This window comes from Bombina bombina, chromosome 6 (assembly GCF_027579735.1).
Source record: "Bombina bombina isolate aBomBom1 chromosome 6, aBomBom1.pri, whole genome shotgun sequence".
NCBI lineage: Eukaryota > Metazoa > Chordata > Amphibia > Anura > Bombinatoridae > Bombina > Bombina bombina.
The window spans coordinates 436,285,036-436,310,031 of NC_069504.1; the positions used below are offsets into that span (position 1 = coordinate 436,285,036).

The window sequence follows — 24,996 nt, forward strand, 5'->3', positions numbered from 1 at the left end:
AAGGCAATGGAGATGTCGCTATCGCATGCAGCTTTAGGAAGATCTTCCTGTCTCAGATCCTGAGCTAAGGTTACTGATAGTTTGTAAGGGTTTCTGAGAGCCGGGAGCTCAGTAACAAGTATAGGTGAGCCTCCATCTTTAATGTCTTTATCGTGGCCATGTGCGCCAAAACAATCAGCGATATGCCAGGATAACTGGGCATAGTGATCATCTAGAGTGTCACTCAGGTCTTTTAAAAGTGAGAGTAAAGTGATTTCCATGTTCTGGTTAGTTCAATTTAGCTTGTTTACAGCCTAACCCATGCTGCCGTGGGGAGGCTGAGAAGTGTGCTTGGCAGGTAAGTTCACCGGTCCAAGAGTGAAAAGGTCATTAATACAGCAAAGAGATTACATGATTCCGTTCTGTAGATGTTAAGGTATCTACACGTAGCTGTGAGGAAGTATGATGCTGTATGTTCCAAGGGATAAGTGGAGAATTTATTGGTTCTCTCTTGCAGTCTCAAATATTGCAACCGGCCATGTTCACTGTCTAGCCATGCCCCCAGTTTTCAATCAGTTTTAATATGCAGACCATCTCCAGTTGCGGCCATGCGGCTGAGGCCGATCATATGAGCAGTGTGCTCTGCGCTCTCCCAGTACTGTGCAGTGTGATGCCAGTAAACAAGTGCCGTGCACATCGCCACAATGTCTTCTTTCACGGGGCTCTAGATGGTGCAGTGTGTGTGTGTGTGAGCCTCAGAGTCAGACATCACGTGGAGTCAGGCGGCCCATCCCGCTCCCACACGATTTCTCCCTCGCTCTCAGACAGAGTCAGTGAATCATAATCATAGCTAGCTAGTAGACAGGCAGCAGCAGGCAGCGCACGCAGCTGCGCAAGTGAGCTCCACCTCCTCCACGCTCTGACACCACACCACAATATTTATTTTTAATCATTTTTATTAGATATTGTTGCTATGAGTGTAACTGTACAGTACTTTCAAATGTATTTTTAATGTGTTTTGTGACACTTTGTTGTTTCCCGTCAAAGTTAACCAGAGCTCTGAGGTTGTGGTAATCATTTTAGCGTAAATTGTGATTGTGTTCACGCATACGCATTTACTTTTAAGTTGTAATATGAGCGCTCCTTCCAACGCACACAAAAAGCCACAATAAACCCTATATCACTCGCACACAACTATTAGCGTGCCACTCCTAATCTGGCTCTCATTGTTTGAGGTGTGGGCTCCAAGAAAGGCTTTTTTTCAGTTCAAGAAGGAAGCTGTAGTGTGAGATTGTTTATTATAAATATAAAGTATAAATAATATAGTTGTGACACTTTTAGATATACATATGCTCCTGCACTTGCATTTTTATAAAATATATTGAGGGGAAAAAATAAGTTCATTGAATAGTGTATACATAATTAATTGTTAATTCTTACTTCACATATGAACATACAAATAGTGTACACCCCATTCTGACTGCTGACCAAAATATTTGTGTGAGAGGGAAACCTAGTGTGTGTGTTTATATATCATTATTACTTTACTTTATCTACAAGCTATACCCTTTGATAGCTAAAGGGCTAGAAAACAAGTGTGGCACTTAGGTTTAAACAGGACTCACCATGTAAGGACTTTGCCTTGCACAGCTCCATGAACAATAAAATTATCTTAATGAGCAAGAGGTTGAGTTTATGTTGGTCACAGCTGTTATTGGGAGGTAAATACAAGAAGTTATGCAGGGATCAGTCCTGTATATTATTTTGAAACATTTTAATAATGGAACATGTACTGTAACATATATCAATTAACACCAACTTTTCTTAGAAGAGTAAGCTGTGACACTAAATAAAGCAACAGAGGCTGACCAGTATCTATTCCATAGCCACTTACCCCTAAAAATAACAAGTTCACATTCTAGCTACGTAATGAATGTTGTTTGCAATCTGTTTATAACAAAGAGGGGGCAGTAAATGATTTTCTGTGTATAAAAACGAGGGGGCAACCTGTGGACAACCATATTGTAAGCATTCAAGTGGCATAAATTTATATTATTTGTTTTTAAGGTGCATTGAAAAAAATCAGTAGTTATCCTCAATACTGAATCAGTTGTCCTAAATGTTTTTCTTTTGCATTCTCTTCATCTGTTACTTATGGGTAGCTGTGGCATCTCCTGCAAAAAAACTCTATAAAAATCCAGAGAAAGCACTTTTTATTAATGTTTTTCCTATGTTTGACCAATCTTAATATTTTCCTGTTATATAATACTGTATACATAATTCAGACATGATTCTAATAGAGCACACACTTTACATGTGTTATCAATTTAACTTTATACTCTTGGTATCCATTGTTGAAAGACATACATAGATAAACTCAGGAGCATGTCTTGAGCATTATATGGCAGCAGTATTTTTAACAACATTATTATTTATTTATATATACATTATATACAACATAATATATTGTTGCAAACATTGCTACCCTATAAATGCTCAACACTTCTGCCTTATTTGCTCAGCTTTGCATGCTCCAGAGCCTACATACGCATGCTCTTCAATGAAAGATTATAAGAGAACTTGTGGTTATTCAGATAAATTTGAATGCCATAAAAAATGTAAACTGAAAATAACCCGAACTGTATATAAAGTTTTTGCCTGGAGCTTTTTTTCCAGCCATTAAAATAGGATGTTGAGACCGTCTAGATCCTTCTAGAAGTGATGTCTTCTGAGACTTTAAGACTATCCTCCCTGCATAACTGTGTGTTTAAACCCGGTAAAGGGTAAACACACAGAAGATGCATCGTTTGGGATCCGCAGTGCTCTGCAGGTTAGAGCTTGCAATTTTTTTTACTATTACATATGTATGTGTTTATTTGTGTATAAATGTCTGTAAATACATATATATATATATATATATATATATATATATATATACATACATATAAATAAATGTACACACATATATACAAATATATATATTATATAATATATATATATATATATGTATATATATATTTATACATACATATATACATACATACATACACATATTTAGACATGTTAGCGGTGCGGAATCTGTTGGCGCTCTACAAATAACCGATAATAATAATAATAATAATAATAACATGTATATGTATATGTCTCTATGTCAAAACCCTTTGTAGCCTTTTTTTTTCTAACACCTGAGCCTTTTTAACGTTTTTATGCTATTATTTTTAGATAGTATTTATTAGATAGTGTTATTATGAATGTAACTGTACTTTGTAATGTATTTTTTGATGTGTTTTATGACACTTTTTATTCGAGCTTAACAGTTAACCAGAGCTCTGAAGTCACGCTAACCAGAAGAGAGCAATGCGCGTTTGCGATCATGCATTCGCATTTACTTTCAACTTGTAATACGCGCACTCCTTTTGACGCTCGCAAAGAGCTGTGATAAACATGATATTGCTTGTGCACAGCAGTTAGCGGGCCACTTTTAATCTAGCCCTAAATGGCTTCATCAGTTGTGGTGAAATCTGAACCTTTATTTATGTGATCTTCGTTATTTATATATGTACATGACTTAAAGCCATTTTATTTTGATTTGTTCATTGTATTTCTTTTAAAAAGTTTGTATGTCACAATTAAGTTTTTTTTTTTATTTAAAGGACCAGTTAACGTTTAAATAATGCTACATAATTGTGATTTTTGTGCATAATTATTTAACATTACCCAAGCAACACCTGCAAATGAAAAAAAGATTTAACCCCCAAACCTGTACTTACCTTCCCTTCCCCTCCAGCTTCTTCTGGTTTCTTTAACAGCGCTTCAGGGTTGCATTGTCTAATCACAGCGCAATCGGTCATCACGTTGAATTACATGTAGCACGCTACATGTAGTTCAACGGCACAACCTGGTGCGCTGTGATTAAACAATGTGACCGTGATGCATTGTAAACAAACCAGAAGAGCAGTAGAGGCTGGTGAGGAAGGTAAGGTAAGTGCAGGTTTAGGGGTTTAAATCTTTAAAACCCTTTTTCTTTGGCAGGTGTCGCTAGGGTTAATGATAAATAATTCTGCACATAGTGTACAATTATGTAACGTTAATCTGAACTGGCCCTTTAATACTGCAGGATGTAAAAGCTTACATGATCATATGGGTGTATTGTAGTTTATAAAGAGCTTACAGGTGCGCTTTATAGTTAGTTATCCAAATAGTGATATCACTTTTACTGTTTTAGTGGTTTTGATGTTGTTATAATGATTTGACCACAGGCAAGAAGCTATTTGGTTACCTATTTTACCCATTTGCTCTCTGCTTTACAGCTTTATGTAACTTTTAAGATAACTGTTACCACTTTTTACTTGGCTTTCATTCACAAATTAAATGTATTTCATTCTTGAATTATTTGCAGGTTTCAGACAGAGCAGAGTGCTTAGGATCAGGATTATTGCAGCAGGGATGCAAGGCTTCACCAGATCAGTTTATTGGGGTCTTTGCCCAGAACCGACCAGAGGTGAACTATAGGAACTCATTCCATGACAGTGAAATCAAATATTGTGAATGAATGTACCATATAATCCATCTAATGTCTCTTTATTTTTAGTGGATCATCTCAGAGCTTGCCTGCTATACATATTCAATGGTGGTTGTTCCCCTGTATGACACCTTGGGTCAAGGAGCTATTCGATACATTATTAACACAGGTAATGATGTACACTGCAAAGATGACAAATACAGAGAAATGTTAGACTTATACATGCTAACCATATCTTACCAGAAAGTTAAAACTACCAGAACATACGTTAGTACTTTAAATATGTTGGTTGATATTGATGCTGATAAATTTAGTACGGTTAACAGTTACATATATAATAAAATGGCACATACATTTTTTTTTAAACTTCAGCAATAGTTTAAAGGGATAGTATAGTCAAAATTAAACTTTCATGATTGAGATAGAACAGGCAATTTTAAGCAACTTTCTAATTTTCTCCTTGAAAAAGCAAGAATGTTAGCATAGGAGCCGACCCATTTTTGGGTTCAGAACCTGGGTAGCACTTTTTGATTGGTGTCTAAATGTAGCCACCAATCAGCAAACACTACCCAGGTGCTGAACCAAAAATGGGTTGGCTACTAAGCTTACATTCAACTAAAGATAGTAAGAGAACAAAGAAAAATTGATAATAGAAGTAAATTTGAAAGTTTCTTAAAATTGCATGCTCTATCTGAATCATGATAGTTTAATTTTGACTAGACTATTCCTTTAAAAGTAGTAGTATTCAACACTTCTATGTCCTATTAACTCATACTCCAATGTAATATATATATAAGTATGTGGATGAACTTGACAGGTGTTTCAGCCACACCTATTGCTAATAGGTGCATAAAATCAAGCGCATAGCATAAAATCTCCATAAATAAATAATGCGTCATACTGAAGTGCTCAATGACTTTAAACGTAGCACTTACATATGATGCCACTTTTGCCACACATTTTTGAAATTTCTGTTGTACTAGATCTGAAAGTGCTATTATTGTAGAAGATTCTAGGAGCAACAACAGCTCAGCCACAAAGTGGAAGACCACTAAAAGTGTGAGCAGGTCCACTGAGTGCTGAAGCTTGTGTAAAGTGAAGATAGACTATCAGCTGTTACCTCACTTACTACAAAGTTCCAAACTGCCTATGGAAGCACAATCTGGCAGCCTGATGGAATAATCTGGTTGTAGTGGATACCAGAGGAACATTACCTACTGGAATGCATAGTGCCTACTGTAAAGTTTAGTGGGGGAGAAATAATAGTCTGGGGATTTTTTTCAGGGCTTGGGCTAGGCCCCTTAGTTCCAATGAAGGGTTATCTTAAAGGGATAGGAAAGTCAAAATCTAACTTGCATGATTCAGATAGAGCATGTAATTTTAAGACTTTTAAATTCACTTCTATTTTCAAATGTGTTTCGTTTTCTTGGTATCCCTTGTTGAAATAGTTTTTTGCATGTATCATACACCAGTGGGTACTGATTGGTGCCTGCACACATTTGTCTGTTCTGATTGGCTAACTTGATGTTGTTCAGCTAGCTGCCAGTAGTGCAGCGCTGTTCCCTCAGTAAAGGATAACAAGAAAATGAAGCACATTTGATAAAAGAGGTAAATTGGAAAGTTGTTTAAAAGTGTATATTCTATCCAAATCATGACAGAAAATGTTGGGCTTTCTTGTCCCTTTAATGCAAGAGGATGCAAATATATTTAAGACAATTGGGTGCTTCCAACTTTGTGGCAACAGTTTGGGGAAGATCCTTTCCTGTTCTAGCATGACTGTTCACCTGGGTACAAAGCAAATTTTATGAAGACCTGGTTTGACAAGTTTAGTGTGAAGAAACTAGAATGGCCTGCACAGAGCCTTGACCTCAACCCCATTGAACATATTTGGAGTGAATTGGACACAAATGCCAATAGAGGTACTCTAAAATCTCGTGGAAAGTCTTCCCAGAAGAGTGGTGGCTGTTATAGTTATAATAATGTCTGTGGTTTTGAAATGTGTGTCTTTTTTACAATAAAAAATGAATAATTCATTTTAGAAGTGTTTATACAATGTAACCCTCTAATGCATTTTATCTTCAGAATGTATCTGAGCCAAAGAGTTTTTTTGTTATTAAAGTGAATGTAAAGTTAACCCTACTGGCTCACGGCATTGGATAGACTTCTAAAAATTAGGCAGAATTTAACTCATCAAATTTTTTATATTTATTTACTCCAATTTTTACCTTTTAAAAGCTCCAACAATAAGCGCAGCTCTCCTGCCCGCCATATTATGTAATTGATTGACAAATGACGACAGATGAACAACTAATACTTGTTTCTCCCCCGGGCCATGACGTTTGTGCAAAGGGGGAAACAAGGATTAGTAGTTTTAAGAATCGTTATCTGTCAATGAATTTCAATGTCAAGCTTTAAAAAAAGGTAAAAATTGGAGTAAATAAATAAATATACAAATTTGATTAATTAAACTCTGCCTAATTTTTAAAAGTTTATCCAATACCATGAGCCAGTAGGGTTAACTTTACATTCACTTTAATCTCATAATGGCAATATTCATCTTAAAATCATCAAACATACTTATAGAAATGAAAGAGACAGAAAGTAATATTTCTCAAATTTGCCAACCATTAACTGAGTGAAAAAAACAAACAATGTGGCCCCTCATGTGAAAGCTTGAATACCCCTGTTGTATATTAAGTTAATTAATCAATTGTATTACACGTATATAGCACAAAAGCAAATAACTTTATTATATGTATTTATGTGGAAAATACTTTTTTCAGCTGATATTTCTACAGTAATTTGTGACAAGCCAGAAAAAGCAAGACTACTATTGGAACATGTAGAGAAAGGAGAAACACCAGCACTCAAATCTGTTGTTCTCATGGATCCTGCAGATAAACAACTGATAGAAAGAGGAAGAAAATGTGCGGTTCGCATTCAAAACATGCATGAATTGGAGGTGATTAGATAGAGTTGTTAATACTGTCTGTAAAAATGTTGTACCACCTTACTATCAACTCTTTGTTTTTACAATGTAACCCGGAGAAACAGGAATATGAATGGGCATCTTTATAGAGGGTCATGACAGAATGTAAAACACACAAAAGAACTGAACATGAATAATTCACAGGATAATATTCTTAGTAAAATATAAATATTAGTTACTGCACATAAGTCGAGAAATAAACTTGCTATAAAAAAAGATGAATTAAAGGGGCAGTCTACACCAGAATTTGTATACTCTTTACCTCTGTGATTACCTTGTATCCAAGCCTCTGCAAACTGCCCCCTTATTCCAGTACTTTTGACAGACATCCATTTTAGCCAATCAGAGCTGGCTCACTTGAACTCCACGTGTGTGAGCACAGTGTTATCTATATGACACACATGAACTAACACCCTCTAGTGGTGAAAAACTGTCAAAATGTCCTGAGAGAAGAGGTGGCCTTCAAGGGCTTAGAAATTTGCATATGAACCTCCTAGGTTTAGCTTTCAACTAAGAATACCAAGAGAACAAAGCAAAATTGGTGATAAAAGTAAAATGGAAAATTTTTAAAATTACATTCTCTATCTGAATCATGAAAGTTTATTTTGGACTAGACTGTCCCTTTAATTGTACACTCAACAACCCACATTGCTATATTATCCTTAGCAGGTCACCTATTAACAATAATATCTACATTTTATAGTTATAAAACATAGTGGTGTGTATTGAGAATGCAGTAATTAAAAGACATACACACTATTTACATTTGATTTATTTAAGTTATAATAACTAGTTAAATATTAACTCACAAATGATGATGTCATGAAACACCATACATTTTTGCCAGTTCCTATGCAAAAGCCATGTGATCAACCTAATTTTTATTTTTTTATTTCTCCCACTCATAACCTTCCAAACAAGGGCTATTTTATTTAGCATATTAGTCACTGACAATATATAATAGTGGGTACCTCAAAATAAACCCTGACTGTACCTTATTTATTTACAAATATAGTTAAAAATACCTAATATGAACAACCTTTAATTTATGAGCCAATACTAGTAGGCACATTTTAATACTGTATATTTAAATTTAAATCCTTACATTTAATATATAAGAGGCCATTTTGAAATTGCTGACATCTAGATTTTAATACTCTGGGGAAGCCATTTACTGTCTAGCTAAAATAACGGCTATGACTTCATACTTGCTAACAAAAGAGAAGAGGTAATAGTCTCTGGTTAAAAGGTCTGGTAAATACTGGGTGTGAGCCAGGAATTTGAATCCAGATTCAGCAATGGCAGACATAGCAACAAAGTAATCAGAAAAAAGAGAGAGGGCGCCTCATAGTGTGAATTGGTCTGGGTAACACCGCTAGATTGATGAATTAAAGAGGCTTACCAGATTAAATTGCACCATACTTGTGACCGGTGCCAAAAGACAGGCTAGCACTCTACAGTGTCTAGTACACTGGTCCGGTTTGCCGGTCAGCAGTAGCTCCAAGACACCTTTGTCCGGTATCGACTGCAAATCTTCTGAGTGGGTCTCAGCTGTATTCCAGGAATAACCAATAGGTGAATCAGGTGTAAGGGTGTTTCCTTTGAAAAGGATACCAAGACAACTTCCAAAGTTTCAAATATAAAAAGAAACTTTATTTCTCGTATCTCTGCAACGTGTTTCTTGACCCAAAGATCTGGTCGTTTCCTCAGGCAGTACAAACTGAATAAAATTCATTGAATTGAACATCATTAAATACATATGTGTGAAACAAAACAGAAGTTGTCATAATTATGGAGCTCCAATAGTAATCTTAATTAATTCGTCAATACAAAATGTTTTCTTTTTAATCTGCATTATTTTAAACAATAATAATAAAAATCCTTAAAGTCCTATATGATCCTTTCTCAGCTAAAAACTAGTAAATATGTATATGTTTTTATTGGAGACTATCTTTCCTAAAAGACAGCATGTTTGTTTAGCGAAAAAGACATGGCGCTGGCATACGTGTATATGTTTCGTTAGGAAACAATCTTTTCTGTTAAACAACATATTAGTTGGCAAGGATAACGTATTCCTGATATATGGTGATTTTCTGGCTAACAAATAATAGCTGGTGACGTTTTGTAAAGAAAAGAATGTGTATGTGTATAATGCAGAATGTGTATGTGTATAATGCAGACTAATATATTTAATAAATGTTTGCTCGTTGTTAAATGGTTTTTTTTTTCCCCTTTCATGTTTAGATTGTTATTTCCTTATTTTTAGGATACATTTTTACACAGAAAAGGTTGTAACATTTTTGCATATGAGTTTTTTTTTTAAAAAAAAAGAGATATTTAATCAATAATGGCTTATGCTTAGACCTCATGAGAGACTTTTCGGTGGTGTTAGATAGTGATACTGTACCATGTGTCATACCCCTACATCAGTAACTGATTTTTACCATAGTGTGTTGGTAATGTTTCCAAAACACTATATAGAAATCTGTATAAAAAATTGATTGTATGTATATACGCCATATTAATTAGTTGAATGCAGCTAGATCTAAATTGGCATTCAATCCAAAAGGATATAATGTTTTGAGTTTAAAGATCTAATACGTTTCACGTTGTCGCAATTGGTTCAACCTATTATAATCGGAGGATTTTGGTATAAAGTCTATAGGATGGTATTTGAAAATATAAGGGTTACCTTTGATGTTTGTGTAGACAATGATTGGGTATACTGTGCTTAATCTTGTTTTTTTTACAATTTTTACAATTGCGAAAGTGTTCACCCCATCGCGTCCTGGCTTTTCTGGAAGTGCGTCCTACATACTGTAGGCCGCACAAACATTCTATTAAATACACCACAAAAATGGAGTCACAATTGTAAAAGACTTCAATAGGAAAAGACTCGCCTGTAGTAGATGATTTGAAAGTTTTGGAATTGCAACCTGTTTTTCCACATTTATAAACGCCCTTTAGGCCAAAAATCCCCTTGCTATATTTATTTGTTTCTTTCTTCTGTGACTTAACATGTTTGACTACATGTTTGTTCCTTAAAGTTGGTGCTCTTCTGTATACTATTCTTGGTTTGTCTTTAACAATATTTTTTAGGATTGGGTCTCGTTGTATAATATGCCAGTGTTTGTTCATAATTTGTTGCATTTTATAAAATTGATTATTGTATTGTGTGATAAACATCGAGTTTCCCTGGTTTTCTGTTGGTTCTGTGGATAAAATTGATCTTTCCTTATTCTGTAGAATAAGATTTCTATCCAGAGACTTCGTTCTTGCAAGGGCTTGGTTAAGAAGACACTATATCAGAGTTATCATTAATTCTCTCTTATTTCAAGCACGATCACACACAGATATAACAGGAATTTTTTCTGCACATTACTATTATACATCAGTTTAGTTTTTTATTTATTATTTTTTATTTATTTGTTGGTCTCTTTTTGGTTACATTCAAATCTGTCACAAACTGTTAACACCTTCCGCAACATTATACATCATGGATTACATATGCTTTTCACTTGATGTAGTATCAGGTCATTATACCAAATAATAGAATAGGGCAATCTATAGCAACACAATTAGTTAGAAACAGCGAGGGTTCCAGAAAACTTTTTAAGCAACAAATGATACATTGGAGGAGTAGATACTACTAATTTTATATACAAAAAAAATAGTTTCACAGACATAACATTTCGGATTAGTTTCATTAATAATAAAAAATGTTTTTATGGGAACTACAATGGTATGAATTTCCGAAAAGTCTCTCATGAGGTCTAAGCATAAGCCATTATTGATTAAATATCTCTTATTTTTTTAAAAACTGATATGCAAAAATGTTACAACCTTTTCTGTGTAAAAATGTATCCTATAAAATAAGGAAATAACAATCTAAACATGAAAGGGGAAAAAAAAAACATTTAACAACGAGCAAACATTTATTAAATATATTATATCAGTCTGCTTTTTACACATACACATTCTTTTCATTACAAAACATCACCAGCTATTATTTGCTAGCCAGAAAATCACCATATATCAGGAATACGTTATCCTTGCCAACTAATATGTTGTTTAACAGAAAAGATTGTTTCCTAACGAAACATATACACATATGCCAGCGTCATGTCTTTTTCGCTAAACAAACATGCTGTCTTTTAGGAAAGATTGTCTCCAATAAAAACATACACATATTTACTAGTTTTTTTAGCTGAGAAAGGATTATATAGGACTTTAAGGATTTTTATTATAATTGTTTAAAATAATGCAGATTAAAAAGAAAACATTTTGTATTGACGAATTAACTAAGATTACTATTGGAGCTCCATAATTATGACAACTTCCGTTTTGTTTCACACATATGTATTTAATGATGTTCAATTCAATGATTTTTATTCAGTTTGTACTGCCTGAGGAAATGACCAGATCTTTGGGTCAAGAAACGCGTTGTAGAGATACGAGAAATAAAGTTTCTTTTTATACTTGAAACTTTGGAAGTTGTCTTTATATCCTTTTCAAAGGAAACACCCTTACACCTGATTCACCTATTGGTAATTCCTGGAATACAGCTGGGACCCACTCAGAGGATTTGCAGTCGATACCTGACAAAGGTGTCTTGGAGGCAGCTACTGCTGACCGGCAAACCAGACCAGTGTACTAGCCACTGTAGAGTGCTAGCCTGTCTTTTGGCACCGGTCACAAGTACGGTGCAATTTAATCTGGTAAGCCTCTTTACTTCATCAATCTAGCGGTGTTACCCAGACCGATTCTATGAGGCGCCCTCTCTCTTTTTTCTGATTACTTAAATTATCCCGCACACCGGGAATCAGAGGAGCGGCCTCCTGACAGAAGAAATCTTTGCGACAGGATCCTGTTTATTACTGTTTTTCCATTTTGGGTGATATACACTTTTTACTATTCTGATTTATGGTTGAATTTCCTATCCGACCTTCTGACTAACACCCACCAATCACGTAATCATCACCGGTACTGATTATCCAGAGCGCGTCCCCTCAGTTCCCTCTTTGGGAATTGTTTTTGTTTGTATAGCAACAAAGCACTTGTGTACAGGATGATTGTATTGGTGGAACAGCACATTCTTACACAATTTGCCGTGTGTTTTAGTAATCACCTGTTATGGTCTCTCCACACTGCAGGAAGTTAATGATTAAAATTCCCTCTGCTGCCCAAAACACAAATGCCGTAACCTTTCTAACACTTGCTTGAACATGGAATTGGTGGGAAAAGTAGAGCTGTGCTTTCCTTTGAATTCTTGTCAGAAATGTTTGTAAACTCACCATTTGCTGTATTTTCTGGTCTGCAGTCAACAGTCAGGGTACGCATTCAGTTTATAATTTTTCTGGTCTGCAGTCAACAGTCAGGGTACGCATTCAGTTTACAATTTTCTCATGGTCAAAACATTAACAAAAATTGGCTGTATTGTGCCATATGACAGCCCTATGTACACAGTTATTTTGTGTATTGTCAATGTTCAGACTCTGATAAATGTCATTCATTTTTGCCAAAGTTTTTTCAGTGGCAAATGTTAATGGTTGAATGGAGAGAGTGGTGTCATTAGATGACTGTCTTTTTAAACACCCCTTTTTAACTGTTGGGTATGATGGAGCAGATTGTCTTAATATATCAACCATATTCTTATGGACTTCTGATGAAGTTTAGCATTTTTTTTTTGAATAACATTTTTTATTGAGGTTGGTAGACATTGTGACAAGAAATAACCATTTTACATATAGAAAAAAAAAAAGAAAACAAAAAGGTTAGGTAATCATTTCAGTGATCAAAAGGTGACAACAACATATATAAAATTTCTGTTCAATGTTCTATGTTTTCTAAACAAAAATGAGTAATAGATAACTCAAAATAAGTAAACTGTATATGTATTTGATACCTCTTTTTCTACAAACCATATGCCACTGAGAATAAAGGATCATAGTATGGTGTTGGTGTATGTATTTATATATCCTATGAGAGGGTCATATGTCATACAGAGGGCTCTATGAGTTAGATTAGCTAATTATCTATGAAAGGAAAAGAGGCACAGGGTAAATGGTGAGATGAGATAATAAGCACACCATCATGAGTAGGTAGCAATATGGTTTGAATGGTAATTGGGAAGAGCAGCGGGCAAGAGCCGCTTTAAGTGATTGTGGGAGGGGGGAGAAGGAGGAACATGTCCGGAGAGTTAATAATATAAGAGCATTATTATTATACCACTTAACAGAAGAGGGGTTGCACTTGGACTCATAAAAGGAAAAGTATGTGGGCTAATAGATATTTAGCGGACCCGCCGCATTTAAGTCTAGGATAATAAGTAAAGTAAAGATCCCGTAATTTTTTATGGTGTGAGATGTATAACAAGGATATGTGTTTAGGTTTTTGGAGTGTAGAAGAGGAGACCTGTATACAAATTGAGGTGCCATATGATGGGGTCTGGGTTTTCTGTAAGAGTGGGGAGTAAGCTGACTTGCAATCTGAGCTATTGGGAGGGGGGCTATTCCCCCCCCCGCAACTGTACAGCTGTTTGCTGTACAGTGTTAGCTATAAGCTATATTTAGCTGGATTATGAAGAATAGCTTGTAAACCATTTAGGTACTATGTTGAGGGGGATAGAACTAGTCTCTTGTCATTGGAGCTGTAATATGTTGCCTGTAAAATCTAAATGAGCAGGGGAAAATATTATTAGGGTGGGTTATTGGGTTATGACAATCAACAAGGTAGGGCTGAATCCCTAAGAACTTTAGTGTAACATTTGTCCCCAGCAAGGTACTCCTAATATGCAAGCAGCAACAGTATAAAAATCAGTAAGGTACTACTAAACCCCTAATAACTTTAACGTAGCGGTTAACACCAGTAAGGTGCTCTTACAACTGATATAAAAATATTAACAGTATGAAAATCAGTAGAGTAAGGCTAATCCCCTTAGAGCTTAAGCCTAACATTTACTACCAGCAAGGTACTCTGCTATTTGATATAAGAACAGGAACAGTGTGAACAAGGAGGGAGCTTATTAGGACACTGTCGTTGTCCCACACACTATCTTCTTCAATATCGGATCTTTAATATAAGTGTCCTTAAAAAAAAAAACAGAGTATTAAATATAAAGCTTAATTGTAGGTCCCAATGTATGGTCTCAGAGATAGTGTCTAAACAGTCCGCTGAGATATGTACTTGGCTGAAAGTGTTGCTAGCCGACTCCTCTTCTGGAGCAGATGGGAGGCTTGTATTGATAGGGATCGGTCTCTCGACGAGACACAGCGAACTGGGAGATCCTAAGCCCCTTGAGCCGTGGATAGATTGCGCAAGCAGTAGATTGGAGCCAAATTTCAGTGTCCGATACTTGTGCTGGTCTCAGGTGCGGACTAGGCGGTGTATGCTGTCGGGTAGTTTTGAGAAGAGGAAACTTGTCTTGTTTCTCGCTAACCCATCTGCTGCCTATACCATCCAGCCAGCCCAAGTGGATACCATAGATTATTGAGGGGTCTCGGTGGTGACATTTGTTGTAATTACGGGCTGGGGCCTGCTTTTCCATGTCGCCGTCAGAAGAGTGCTTTTTAGTAATCGGCAATCTACTCTCCTCCCCTCCCCTAAGGCTGGCCGCATCTTCCGGGTTAGGTAAAGGAGAGCCAGCAGGAGAGTTTTGCAATTGTATCAGGTCATGAGTAGGGGCACTATTCTTAGTTTGTGCATGACTTTCAGCAAACTCCTTTGACTCTGCCATGTTTGGAGTAAGTATATCCTCATGTTCAGAGTGTAGCACAGTGTGTAGGCTATGAAATTGACGTGCCATCTTTGTTTCAAGGGCTGTTAAGAGGGCCAATACTGCATTGTCAAAGTCCTCCATAGTTGTGGTAGATAGCGTGTCTGGAGATGGTAGTATGATCTCTGAGTGCTTATTTGCCTGGAGAGGAGTTAGAAAGCAGTCTGCGGCGATGCATGGAGAGGACTAGCCGTCCGGCTCAAAGGCTCCCAAAAATACAATATAGGCGTCGTTCGATGCAGAAAAATGAACCTAGTAAAATGCGGCATTAATCGGCATTGGATGGTGTGAGATCAGTTAGATTTTTTTAACGGATTGTTGTCCTTAAGTGTAGAGCTCTCATAAAAGTGGCCATCTTAGATGCTGGTCCGGACACGCCCCCAAGTTAAGCATTTTTATTCATAAAAGATTGATGAGTGCACAATATTCACTTTGCCTTATTTTTCCAGACATTTTTCAATATTTCACACAAAACCATTAGACATTTGAAATTTGATACTCAGGACAATATAGAACAATATAGAGATTTACAATTAAGATTAGAACTAATTGATCTATCCTTGTTTATGTATGTGTATATATATATATATATATATATATATATATATATATATTTGGGGGTTTTTTCCCAGCTGGATGGCACTATAAAGTAGTTGGGTGGGAGCCTTGTAATACATTAATAATAATTTACTTATGATATCCAAGGCAGAACTAAATACCATTATTTAAAGGGATAGTAATGTCAGAATTAAACTTAAATTGATTGGAAAGAACATTAAATTTTAAACAACTTTCCAATGTACTTCTATTTTAAATATTTTAAATCTTGCTTAGTTCTCCTGGTATCCTTTGCTAAAGAGTAATCATATATATATATATATATATATATATATATATATATATATATACACTGCTAAAAAAAATAAAGGGAACACTAAAATAACACATCCTAGATCTGAATGAATTAAATATTCTAATTAAATACTTTGTTCTTTACATAGTTGAATGTGCTGACAACAAAATCACACAAAAATTAAAAAATGGAAATCAAATTTTTTAACCCATGGAGGTCTGGATTTGGAGTCACACTCAAAATTAAAGTGGAAAAACACACTACAGGCGGATCCAACTTTGATGTAATGTCCTTAAAACAAGTCAAAATGAGGCTCAGTAGTGTGTGTGGCCTCCACGTGCCTGTGCATGCTCCTGATGAGGTGGCGGATGGTCTCCTGAGGGATCTCCTCCCAGACCTGGACTAAAGCATCCACCAACTCCTGGACAGTCTGTGGTGCAACGTGAAGTTGGTGGATGGAGCGAGACATGATGTCCCAGATGTGCTCAATTGGATTCAGGTCTGGGGAACGGGTGGGCCAGTCCATAGCATCAATGCCTTCGTCTTGCAGGAACTGCTGACACACTCCAGCCACATGAGGTCTAGCATTGTCTTGCATTAGGAGGAACCCAGGGCCCACTGCACCAGCATATGGTCTCACAAGGGGTCTGAGGATCTCATCTCGATACCTAATGGCAGTCAGGCTACCTCTGGAGAGCACATGGAGGGCTGTTCGGCCCCTCAAAGAAATGCCACCCCACACCATTACTGACCTACTGCCAAACCGGCCATGCTGGAGGATGTTGCAGGCAGCAGAACATTTTCCACGGCATCTCCAGACTGTCACGTCTGTCAAATGTGCTCAGTGTGCACCTGCTTTCATCTGTGAAGAGCACAGGGCGCCAGTGGCGAATTTGCCAATCTTGGTGTTCTCTGGCAAACGTCTTGCACGGTGTTGGGCTGTAAGCACAACCCCCACCTGTGGACGTCGGGCCCTCATACCCCCCTCATGGAGTCTGTTTCTGACTGTTTGAGCAGACACATGCACATTTGTGGCCTGCTTGAGGTCATTTTGCAGGCCTCTGGCAGTGCTCCTTCTGTTCCTCCTTGCACAAAGGCGGAGATATCGGTCCTGCTGCTGGGTTGTTGCCCTCCTATGGCCTCCTCCACGTCTCCTGATGTACTGGCCTGTCTCCTGGTAGCGCCTCCATGCTCTGGACACTACGCTGACAGACACAGCAATCCTTCTTGCCACAGCTCGTATTGATGTGCCATCCTGGATGAGCTGCACTACCTGAGCCACTTGTGTGGGTTGTAGACTCCGTCTCATGCTACCACTAGAGTGAAAGCACAGCCAGCATTCATAAGTGACCAAAACATCAGCCAGAAAGCATAGGAACTGAGAAGTGGTCTGTGGTCACCACCTGCAGAACTACTCCTTTATTGGGGGTGTCTTGCTAATTGCCTATAATTTCCACCTGTTGTCTATCCCATTTGCACAACAGCATGTGACATTGATTGTCACTCAGTGTTGCTTCCTAAGTGGACAGTTTGATTTCACAGAAGTGTGATTGACTTGGAGTTACATTGTGTTGTTTAAGTGTTCCCTTTATTTTTTTGAGCAGTGTATATATATATATATATATATATATATATATATATATATTTATATATACGACCGCTTAGAGAACTGTCTGCTCATCCTCCTGCAGTGGACTACGGAAGCCCGGTGAGTAACAGTAACTTCTAAACGTTTCGTCCCTACATGGAGGGATTTTCTCAAGAAGATTTTTCCTGTTTGAACTTTGGATAGAGTCTCGTTAAATAACCATTATTATTATTATTTACGAGTCGCAAAAGAAAAACGTACCTGCCAGAGCAGAGAGGGGAAAACAGAGTACCGGTTTGAGTTGATTGAGACATGTTTTTAAATTGTTTTATCCCGTAAGTGCATTGATGTAGCGTATGCTTTCTATTATTAAATTATTTTGGTTACATGAGTCACAGCTGTGCTCTTTTTCTGTGATTACATTAATCAATTGTAACAAATATTTCAAGGCAATCTGTTTGCTGGAAGCTGTAATGCCAATTAGCAAACTAACAAACTGCCATGTGTCCAGGCAGTGCAGTAACAGTTCCATATCCTGGGTATCTACATTCTGGATGAGTTTGATTACTTTTCCATGTAAAGGATTATCACAATGGCAGTGAGCTTTAATAACAGACTACTGTAAATGAAAGAGACCATGAACAACTAGAAATATCAAAGGGGGGGGGGGACTATATCTGTTTTTTTTTTTTTACTGTATTCCTAATTCATGTTGTTTTACATATTATTTTCTATTATTTATTTTTCTTATATCAACTTTTTTAACTTTTAAAATCTCCTTACCCATTTTTTTTCCTTGAATTTGTTTCCACACTTTTGTTTTAAATGATCTTCCTCTTTATTTTAACAGATATAAAATCAGCAATTAGACAGACAGTAGAGCAAGTAACCCTACATATACAGAGTAATTGTATGACCAGTAGTCATGTGTCAATGTGTAGATACAGGATATATAGATATTAATCTAAAATTTCAAGAAAAAAATAGATTATTTAACACTGAAACATCTATTTAATGCACATTAAAGTGCTAAAATTGTCATTTTATTATTGTTCTGTTACTTCCCATAAGTTTGTGTTTAACTAAAAGAGTTAAACACACAAATAAATTCAATGCAATGCATTACTTAGTAGATAAATATACAGAAAACGGGCTCTTCAGCACTTAAACCTAATTTTAGATCAAATTCTTGATTAAATGAATATTTCATGACAGTTGACAAATGCACTGGCCAAGGCTCTGTTTCCTTCAGGTCATACAGTTTAGCCAGCAGTTCATTATCTGTTGTGATATTTTAAGCAGTGCCACCAAATACATGATGTACAATCTAAGCAATGATTTCAAATAAACGTTACAAACATTATTTGCAAATATATAACCATTATTGAATCTCTGCAATTATGTGTAATGCAATTTGATACATAAAACAATTACCAACGGATATGCATTGATAGATGTAGGTAGGTATTGGGTACTTGTAAAGCGCAGCTAATCACCCGTAAGGGTCTCAAGGCGCTGCTCATTTTATCGACCTCAGCAGGATGAAAGGTTGAGTGGACCTCGCCGGGGATCGAACCTGCAACCCTTGGTTTGCTACAGAGCTCAGCCACAGTGCCTTAGCATGCTGAGCTATCTTTCCGGCTTTTTAGATTGCAAAGTCAACAGCACTATTCTGTCTTGTGGGTGTTTTTATTATAAATTAAATACATTCAGTTGTACTATTTGCTGTTATTTTAGTTATGCTGGCTGTTATTTTAGTTATGCTGCTCTGTTAATTAACCCAAGATTAAAATAATAATCAAAATACATTATTAAAGGGACATAAAATCCACTTTTCTTTCATGACCCACACAGAGAATACAATTTCGAAAAACTTTCCAATTTACTTCAATGATCAAATTTGCTTAATTGTCTTTTTTATTTGTTGAAGGAGCATCAATACACTACTGGGAGCTAGCTGCACACACCTGGCGAGCCAATGACAAGAGGCATATATGTGTAGCCACCAATCAGCATCTTGCTCCCGATAGTGCATAGCTGCTTCTGAGACTAACTAGGTATACTTTTTAATAAAGGATGGCAAGAAAATGAGACAAATTAGATAACAGAAATCAATTGGAAAGTTTAAACTTGCCTCCTCTATCTGAATCAGTTTGACTTTACTTTCCCTTTTAATGGATTTCCAATCAGAAAGTCACCGGAATGAATTAATAATTGTCAGGGTAGAACTAATGAAAGCAACTATGTTATTATGGTATTGAGAAAAATCAAATGAAATGCATCAACAAATATGAAATGAAAACATTTTTTAAGATATTTGAATTTCCAGTAGCTTATGTAAGAAAGAGGATCTCTGTATTTAAATTCTCAGCATTGCTGTGAGCTAACAACGATAGAACAAATCTTTAGTAACATATTCCTGAGTGATCCAGATTTATTGTCCACAAGAAAAATTATGGTTTATGGATTACCTAAGAAAAAGCATTTGTAACTGTAAAACGGCTCATATAAAATACCTAAAGTATAAATGCAATAGCACAATCTGTATCAATAGTGCTGTTTTAAGTGGCGTGGGTTAATCCTTGTCAACAGTCTGGGTTTATTTTCAGGCACTTGGTGTAAATATAGCTCTCTATCTTCATTATTCTGACTTTTTTCTTCTGTCAGCTCAGGCTTTCGTCTTATTAAAGGGCCATTATAGTAAAAACATTACATGCTTTAATTCATTAGACCCTGCTCTGCTGTGTATTTAACCCCTGCAAAGTTGTTAAACACACAGTATAAATTCCGCTCTGAACCTGCAGTGCACTGCTGGTACCGAGCAGAACCTGACGATGATTCAATCAGCAGTGCTAGTCGCGCGATGCACAAGCAGAGTCGATAGAAAATGACATGCTCTGTTTAGGCTCTAAACTTTAGAGCAAGTCATTTTTGGACTATAATGGCCCTTTAAATACTATATCAAGTACTTGGTGTGAAAAAATACACAAATAATTATTTTATGCTAAATCTAAAGTGATAGGCAAATGTAAAAGAATAATGTATTTTTTCTTATTTTTAGGAATGTGGAAGAAATCATAGGAGATCCCCTGTGGTGAGTTTTTTTATATATATAATTCAAGGTTTTTAGTATTTATTTTTGTTAGTTTTGTTTAATGACAAACCTGAGACTACAAGTCAGCCCTTATTAATTCATTTATTTTACCATAATAATATTTTCATTCATCTTTTGATTACCTTGGACTTTCTTTATTATAAATGAAATGACTACCTTCCTTGTCCTAACAGTTTGACTAGCAGTGTTCATTTTTCTGTCTGAGGAGCTCTTTCATTTGTCTTACTATAGCAAAATGTATCTGATTGGAGCTTAACCCCTTTGTTACCAGGACTTTCAGAGAAGAACTTGCCCAAAATACCGGATCATTTTTAGCATTTTTGCTATCACTCTATTTAAACAGAAATAGAGCCTTGTTTTTTAATTTACAGATCAAAACTGTATTTTAGACAACCCAAGATATTGATCTAGGCCCATTTTGATATATCTCATCCCACCATTTCCCCATCAAATACGATCATTAAAAAAAAAATGTTAACTTTTTCACAAACTTTGGGTTTCTCACTTAAATTATTTACATACCGCTTGTGCAATCATGGCACAAATGATTGTAAAAGGTTCTCTGGATGCTTCTGTTTGTTCAGAAATAGCAGACATGCATGGGTTTGCAATTGCTTTTTGGTAATTAGAAGGCCTCTAATTGCAGCTGTGCACCATAATTATATTATTCCCAGAAGTGAAGGGGTTAATCAGGTAGCTTGTAAGGTGCCAGCAGATGATCGTAACAGACCCAGTGTCACTGTCACTAGGATATACAGTATACACTACTAACATTATACTTCATTTTTAAAGGGATATTAAAAACTAAATACATTTCAATGCACCTCCCTCTAATTATGGCTGCTGCCATTATGAAATCTAGGCTATACTGCAGGTATCTGAAAGAGATTTGCTGCACATGTGCAAACAGGTCAGCACTGGAATGTAGTGGAAGATTGATTGCAACATGGCTGTACCCATGACTAGAGGGAGGTGAGAAATAACCTCAGGACCATGCTTTTACAAGGTATTTAGGGCCAGATTACAAGTGGAGCGATAGTTAATGCTCCTGCTTGTACGTTAACTGCACTAGAAGTTTGTGCTCTCATTGTATTAAAAGTAAAGAGTTATCACTCGCGGCCAAAAAGCCGAACTTACAATATCACACACTCGATAATCTATTCCCCCATAAAAACTTTAAACACCCTAATCACGCACAAACCTGATCACATATTCTCAAGTGCACTAACCCGACAGGAAAATATGAATATTTCACATTGCAATGTTGTTCACATAGAAGAATATCTTCTTTTTATTCATAAATAAATATTTCTACATATATCTTATGCTATTTTGGTACAATGTATATCTATAACTATATATATATAGATAGATACAAGTAAAAAATGTGGCACTCGCTGGTCCTTTTAATCCAGTGTATTTTTTAGTGTAACGTTTCGGGAACACATTCCCCTTCCTCAGGTCAGGTAAAATATCTTCCTTTTTTACATAGAGAAGTACTTTATCACTTTCATGTGCTTCAACATTTGGGTATCATGTCCCTTTAACTTTGGAATATTGTTTATCATTTACTTATGGAGTCTTTTTGTTAAGATAATTTTACATTTTTATCTAAATATATTTGATATAATTGAAAGATGCAATATGATTAACTATAAATTAATTGTGATTTCTTCACAGCCACCTAAACCAGAAGATCTTTCGATTGTGTGTTTTACCAGTGGCACCACAGGTAAGGCATTATTATTTATAGCTCCATTTTGAAAGCAGTCTTGTTTTTAAATGCTTAATAGAAATTAAACTCCGCCCTTCCTTTCCCTCCTGGAGCTGCTACATGCAAGCCCAGATATAAAATTATATGCAAGCGTCTTCTCATCGAACAATTTGTTATTACATTTTTTGGTAGTTTGCTTTGAATTTTTGTTAAGCGAGTTTTAAATTAATGCACATATTGGCCTCTAGTTATCAAGGTCTGTCGGACCTGATCCGACAGTGCGGATCAGGTCCGACAGACCTCGCTGAATACGACGAGCAATACGCTTGCAGTATTCAGCATTGCACCAGCAGCTCACAAGAGCTGCTGGTGCAACGCCACCCCCTGCAGACTCGCGGCCAATAGGCCGCCAGCAGGGGGGTGTCAATCAACCCGATCGTACTCGATTGGGTTGATTTCCGGCAATGTCTGTCCGTCTGCTCAGAGCAGGCGGACAGGTTATGGAGCAGCGGTCTTTGTGACCGCTGCTTCATAACTGCTGTTTCTGGCGAGCCTGCAGGCTCGCCAGAAACACGGGGCATCAAGCTCCATTCAGAGCTTGATACATATGCCCCAAAGTCTTGTACATAAATACAAATACATAAGTTGTGTATCTTCTTGTATGTAAAGGTCATTTTGATATGAGTTCTGATAGATGACTATTAAGAAAATAAAAGATAAATTGCCTTGATTATTATTTGAACATTCAAGCCAAAATATAGGTGTCAGGGGCTCATTCTTTGTTTGTTCAATGATACCCACAAGTGAAATCTGTTTACAAGTGAGCTCTTTATACAAACAATCTTCCCCCAAGATTTGTTACCGCTTAAACAATCCACCCAAAAACTATTTTAATCTTACTTTGGCTGTGCTAATTCTCAAATAAACATTTTAATATGTTTTAATTGTGTACAAAAGTACACTAAACTCCCTCTAATGTAAGTACAAATTGATAAGAGGTTGCTATTCAGCATTATGTGGCTTGTGCTGCCACATGAAGTGCTCTAGGTGCAATCCCTACAAATGCACTAATGGTAGTGCCTGCTAGTGTATAGTTAGCACTATAGGTAGTACTGATCTAGGCCACAGTTACTTTGTTACAGCATTATTATAGGAACCTTTAATAGTACCATGTTTAAATACATAAAAGGGAAAGTAAATCCTTAATAGAGAAAACAAGGTTTTAACTTCTATTTTTCAGTAGTTTTAATGCTGGTTGCAGCTATTTTAGATTCCAGTTTGGAGATGAAATAAGAGATTCGTCATCATACTTGACTGTTTTTTTAACAAACCATCTCTGCAGTGTCGCCAAGATTATTAATTAAATCTAGATCAATGCCATATGTCAGTTGCCCAATCCCTGCCTTCAAAGCTCACATTGTCAGACATTATATATTGTTTAGATTATTATCTATGTTGGTATTATGGCATCCTCTGAGAATTAATATATTTATGTTTCTAAAAGTGCTTATAAATGCTTTCATTTCATGGTTAAGAATTTAAACTAAAATTTGTTTGTTTGTTTTTCCCTATCCATTTGGTTTCAGGCTACCCCAAAGGTGCAATGCTTACTCACGGGAATGTAGTGGCGGACTTTTCTGGCTTTTTGAAAGTGACAGAGGTGAATACACGGGCATGGGACATAAGCCATGATAATGTTTGGCATTTATTAAGTAGCATATTTATCTTTGTATGTTTGCTGCCCATTTATCACAGATAAACAACATACCTTGAAGAGTGTTGTGACAAGTAGATAGATATATAGATAGTTAATTTACTAAGATACATTAATAGATGTAAGTATGTTACAATAAAAGTGGCAGCAATTACTATTTACTATTATAAAAGTCTGCTAGAGGTTAACTTGCTAGCATCGGTATCATACCTCAACATGTTTACTGTATTTGGTGGATTGAAGTTCTGCAACAAAGCACTTATTGATTTCTGTGCAGAACTTGTGTTTGCCTATAGAGAATGAACTGCATTGTATGTAGGAATATACAAGGGATGCATTTAATGAAATAAGCTATTAATGGATACATTATACTAATTATCTTTGAAGGGAATTGAAATCCAGATAGAATTCAGATAGAGAATACAACTTTAAACAACATTCCAATTTACTTCTATTATCAAATATGCTTCATTTTTTAGATATTCTTTGTTGAAGAAATAGCAATGCACATATGTTAGCCAATCACACGAGGCATCTATGTGCAGCCACCAATCAGCCTATTTAGATATGTTTTTCAAAAAAGGATATCAAGTTAATGAATTAAATTAGATAATCGAAGTAAAAGGCAAAGTTGTTTAAAATCTCATGCTTTTTTGAATCATGAAAGAAAATAATTGGGTTTTATGTCCCTTTAAGAAGGAAAGCTATTTCCTTTATTAAAGTTTTGTAAAACACAACACATAATACA

At 36.1% G+C, this 24,996-nt stretch overlaps 1 protein-coding gene across 2 annotated transcripts in view; it reads left to right on the plus strand.

The window, feature by feature from the left end:
- The window catches only part of ACSL6 (acyl-CoA synthetase long chain family member 6), a 166,892-nt gene that overhangs the window by 44,254 nt on the left and 97,642 nt on the right, over positions 1-24,996 (plus strand). For both annotated transcript variants that reach the window (XM_053717195.1, XM_053717194.1), the window contains exons 4-9: positions 4,379-4,480; positions 4,571-4,670; positions 7,285-7,463; positions 20,767-20,799; positions 22,501-22,552; positions 24,121-24,194. In XM_053717195.1, the coding sequence (XP_053573170.1) occupies positions 4,379-4,480; positions 4,571-4,670; positions 7,285-7,463; positions 20,767-20,799; positions 22,501-22,552; positions 24,121-24,194 (540 nt within the window). The remainder of the gene's footprint in view (positions 1-4,378; positions 4,481-4,570; positions 4,671-7,284; positions 7,464-20,766; positions 20,800-22,500; positions 22,553-24,120; positions 24,195-24,996) is intronic.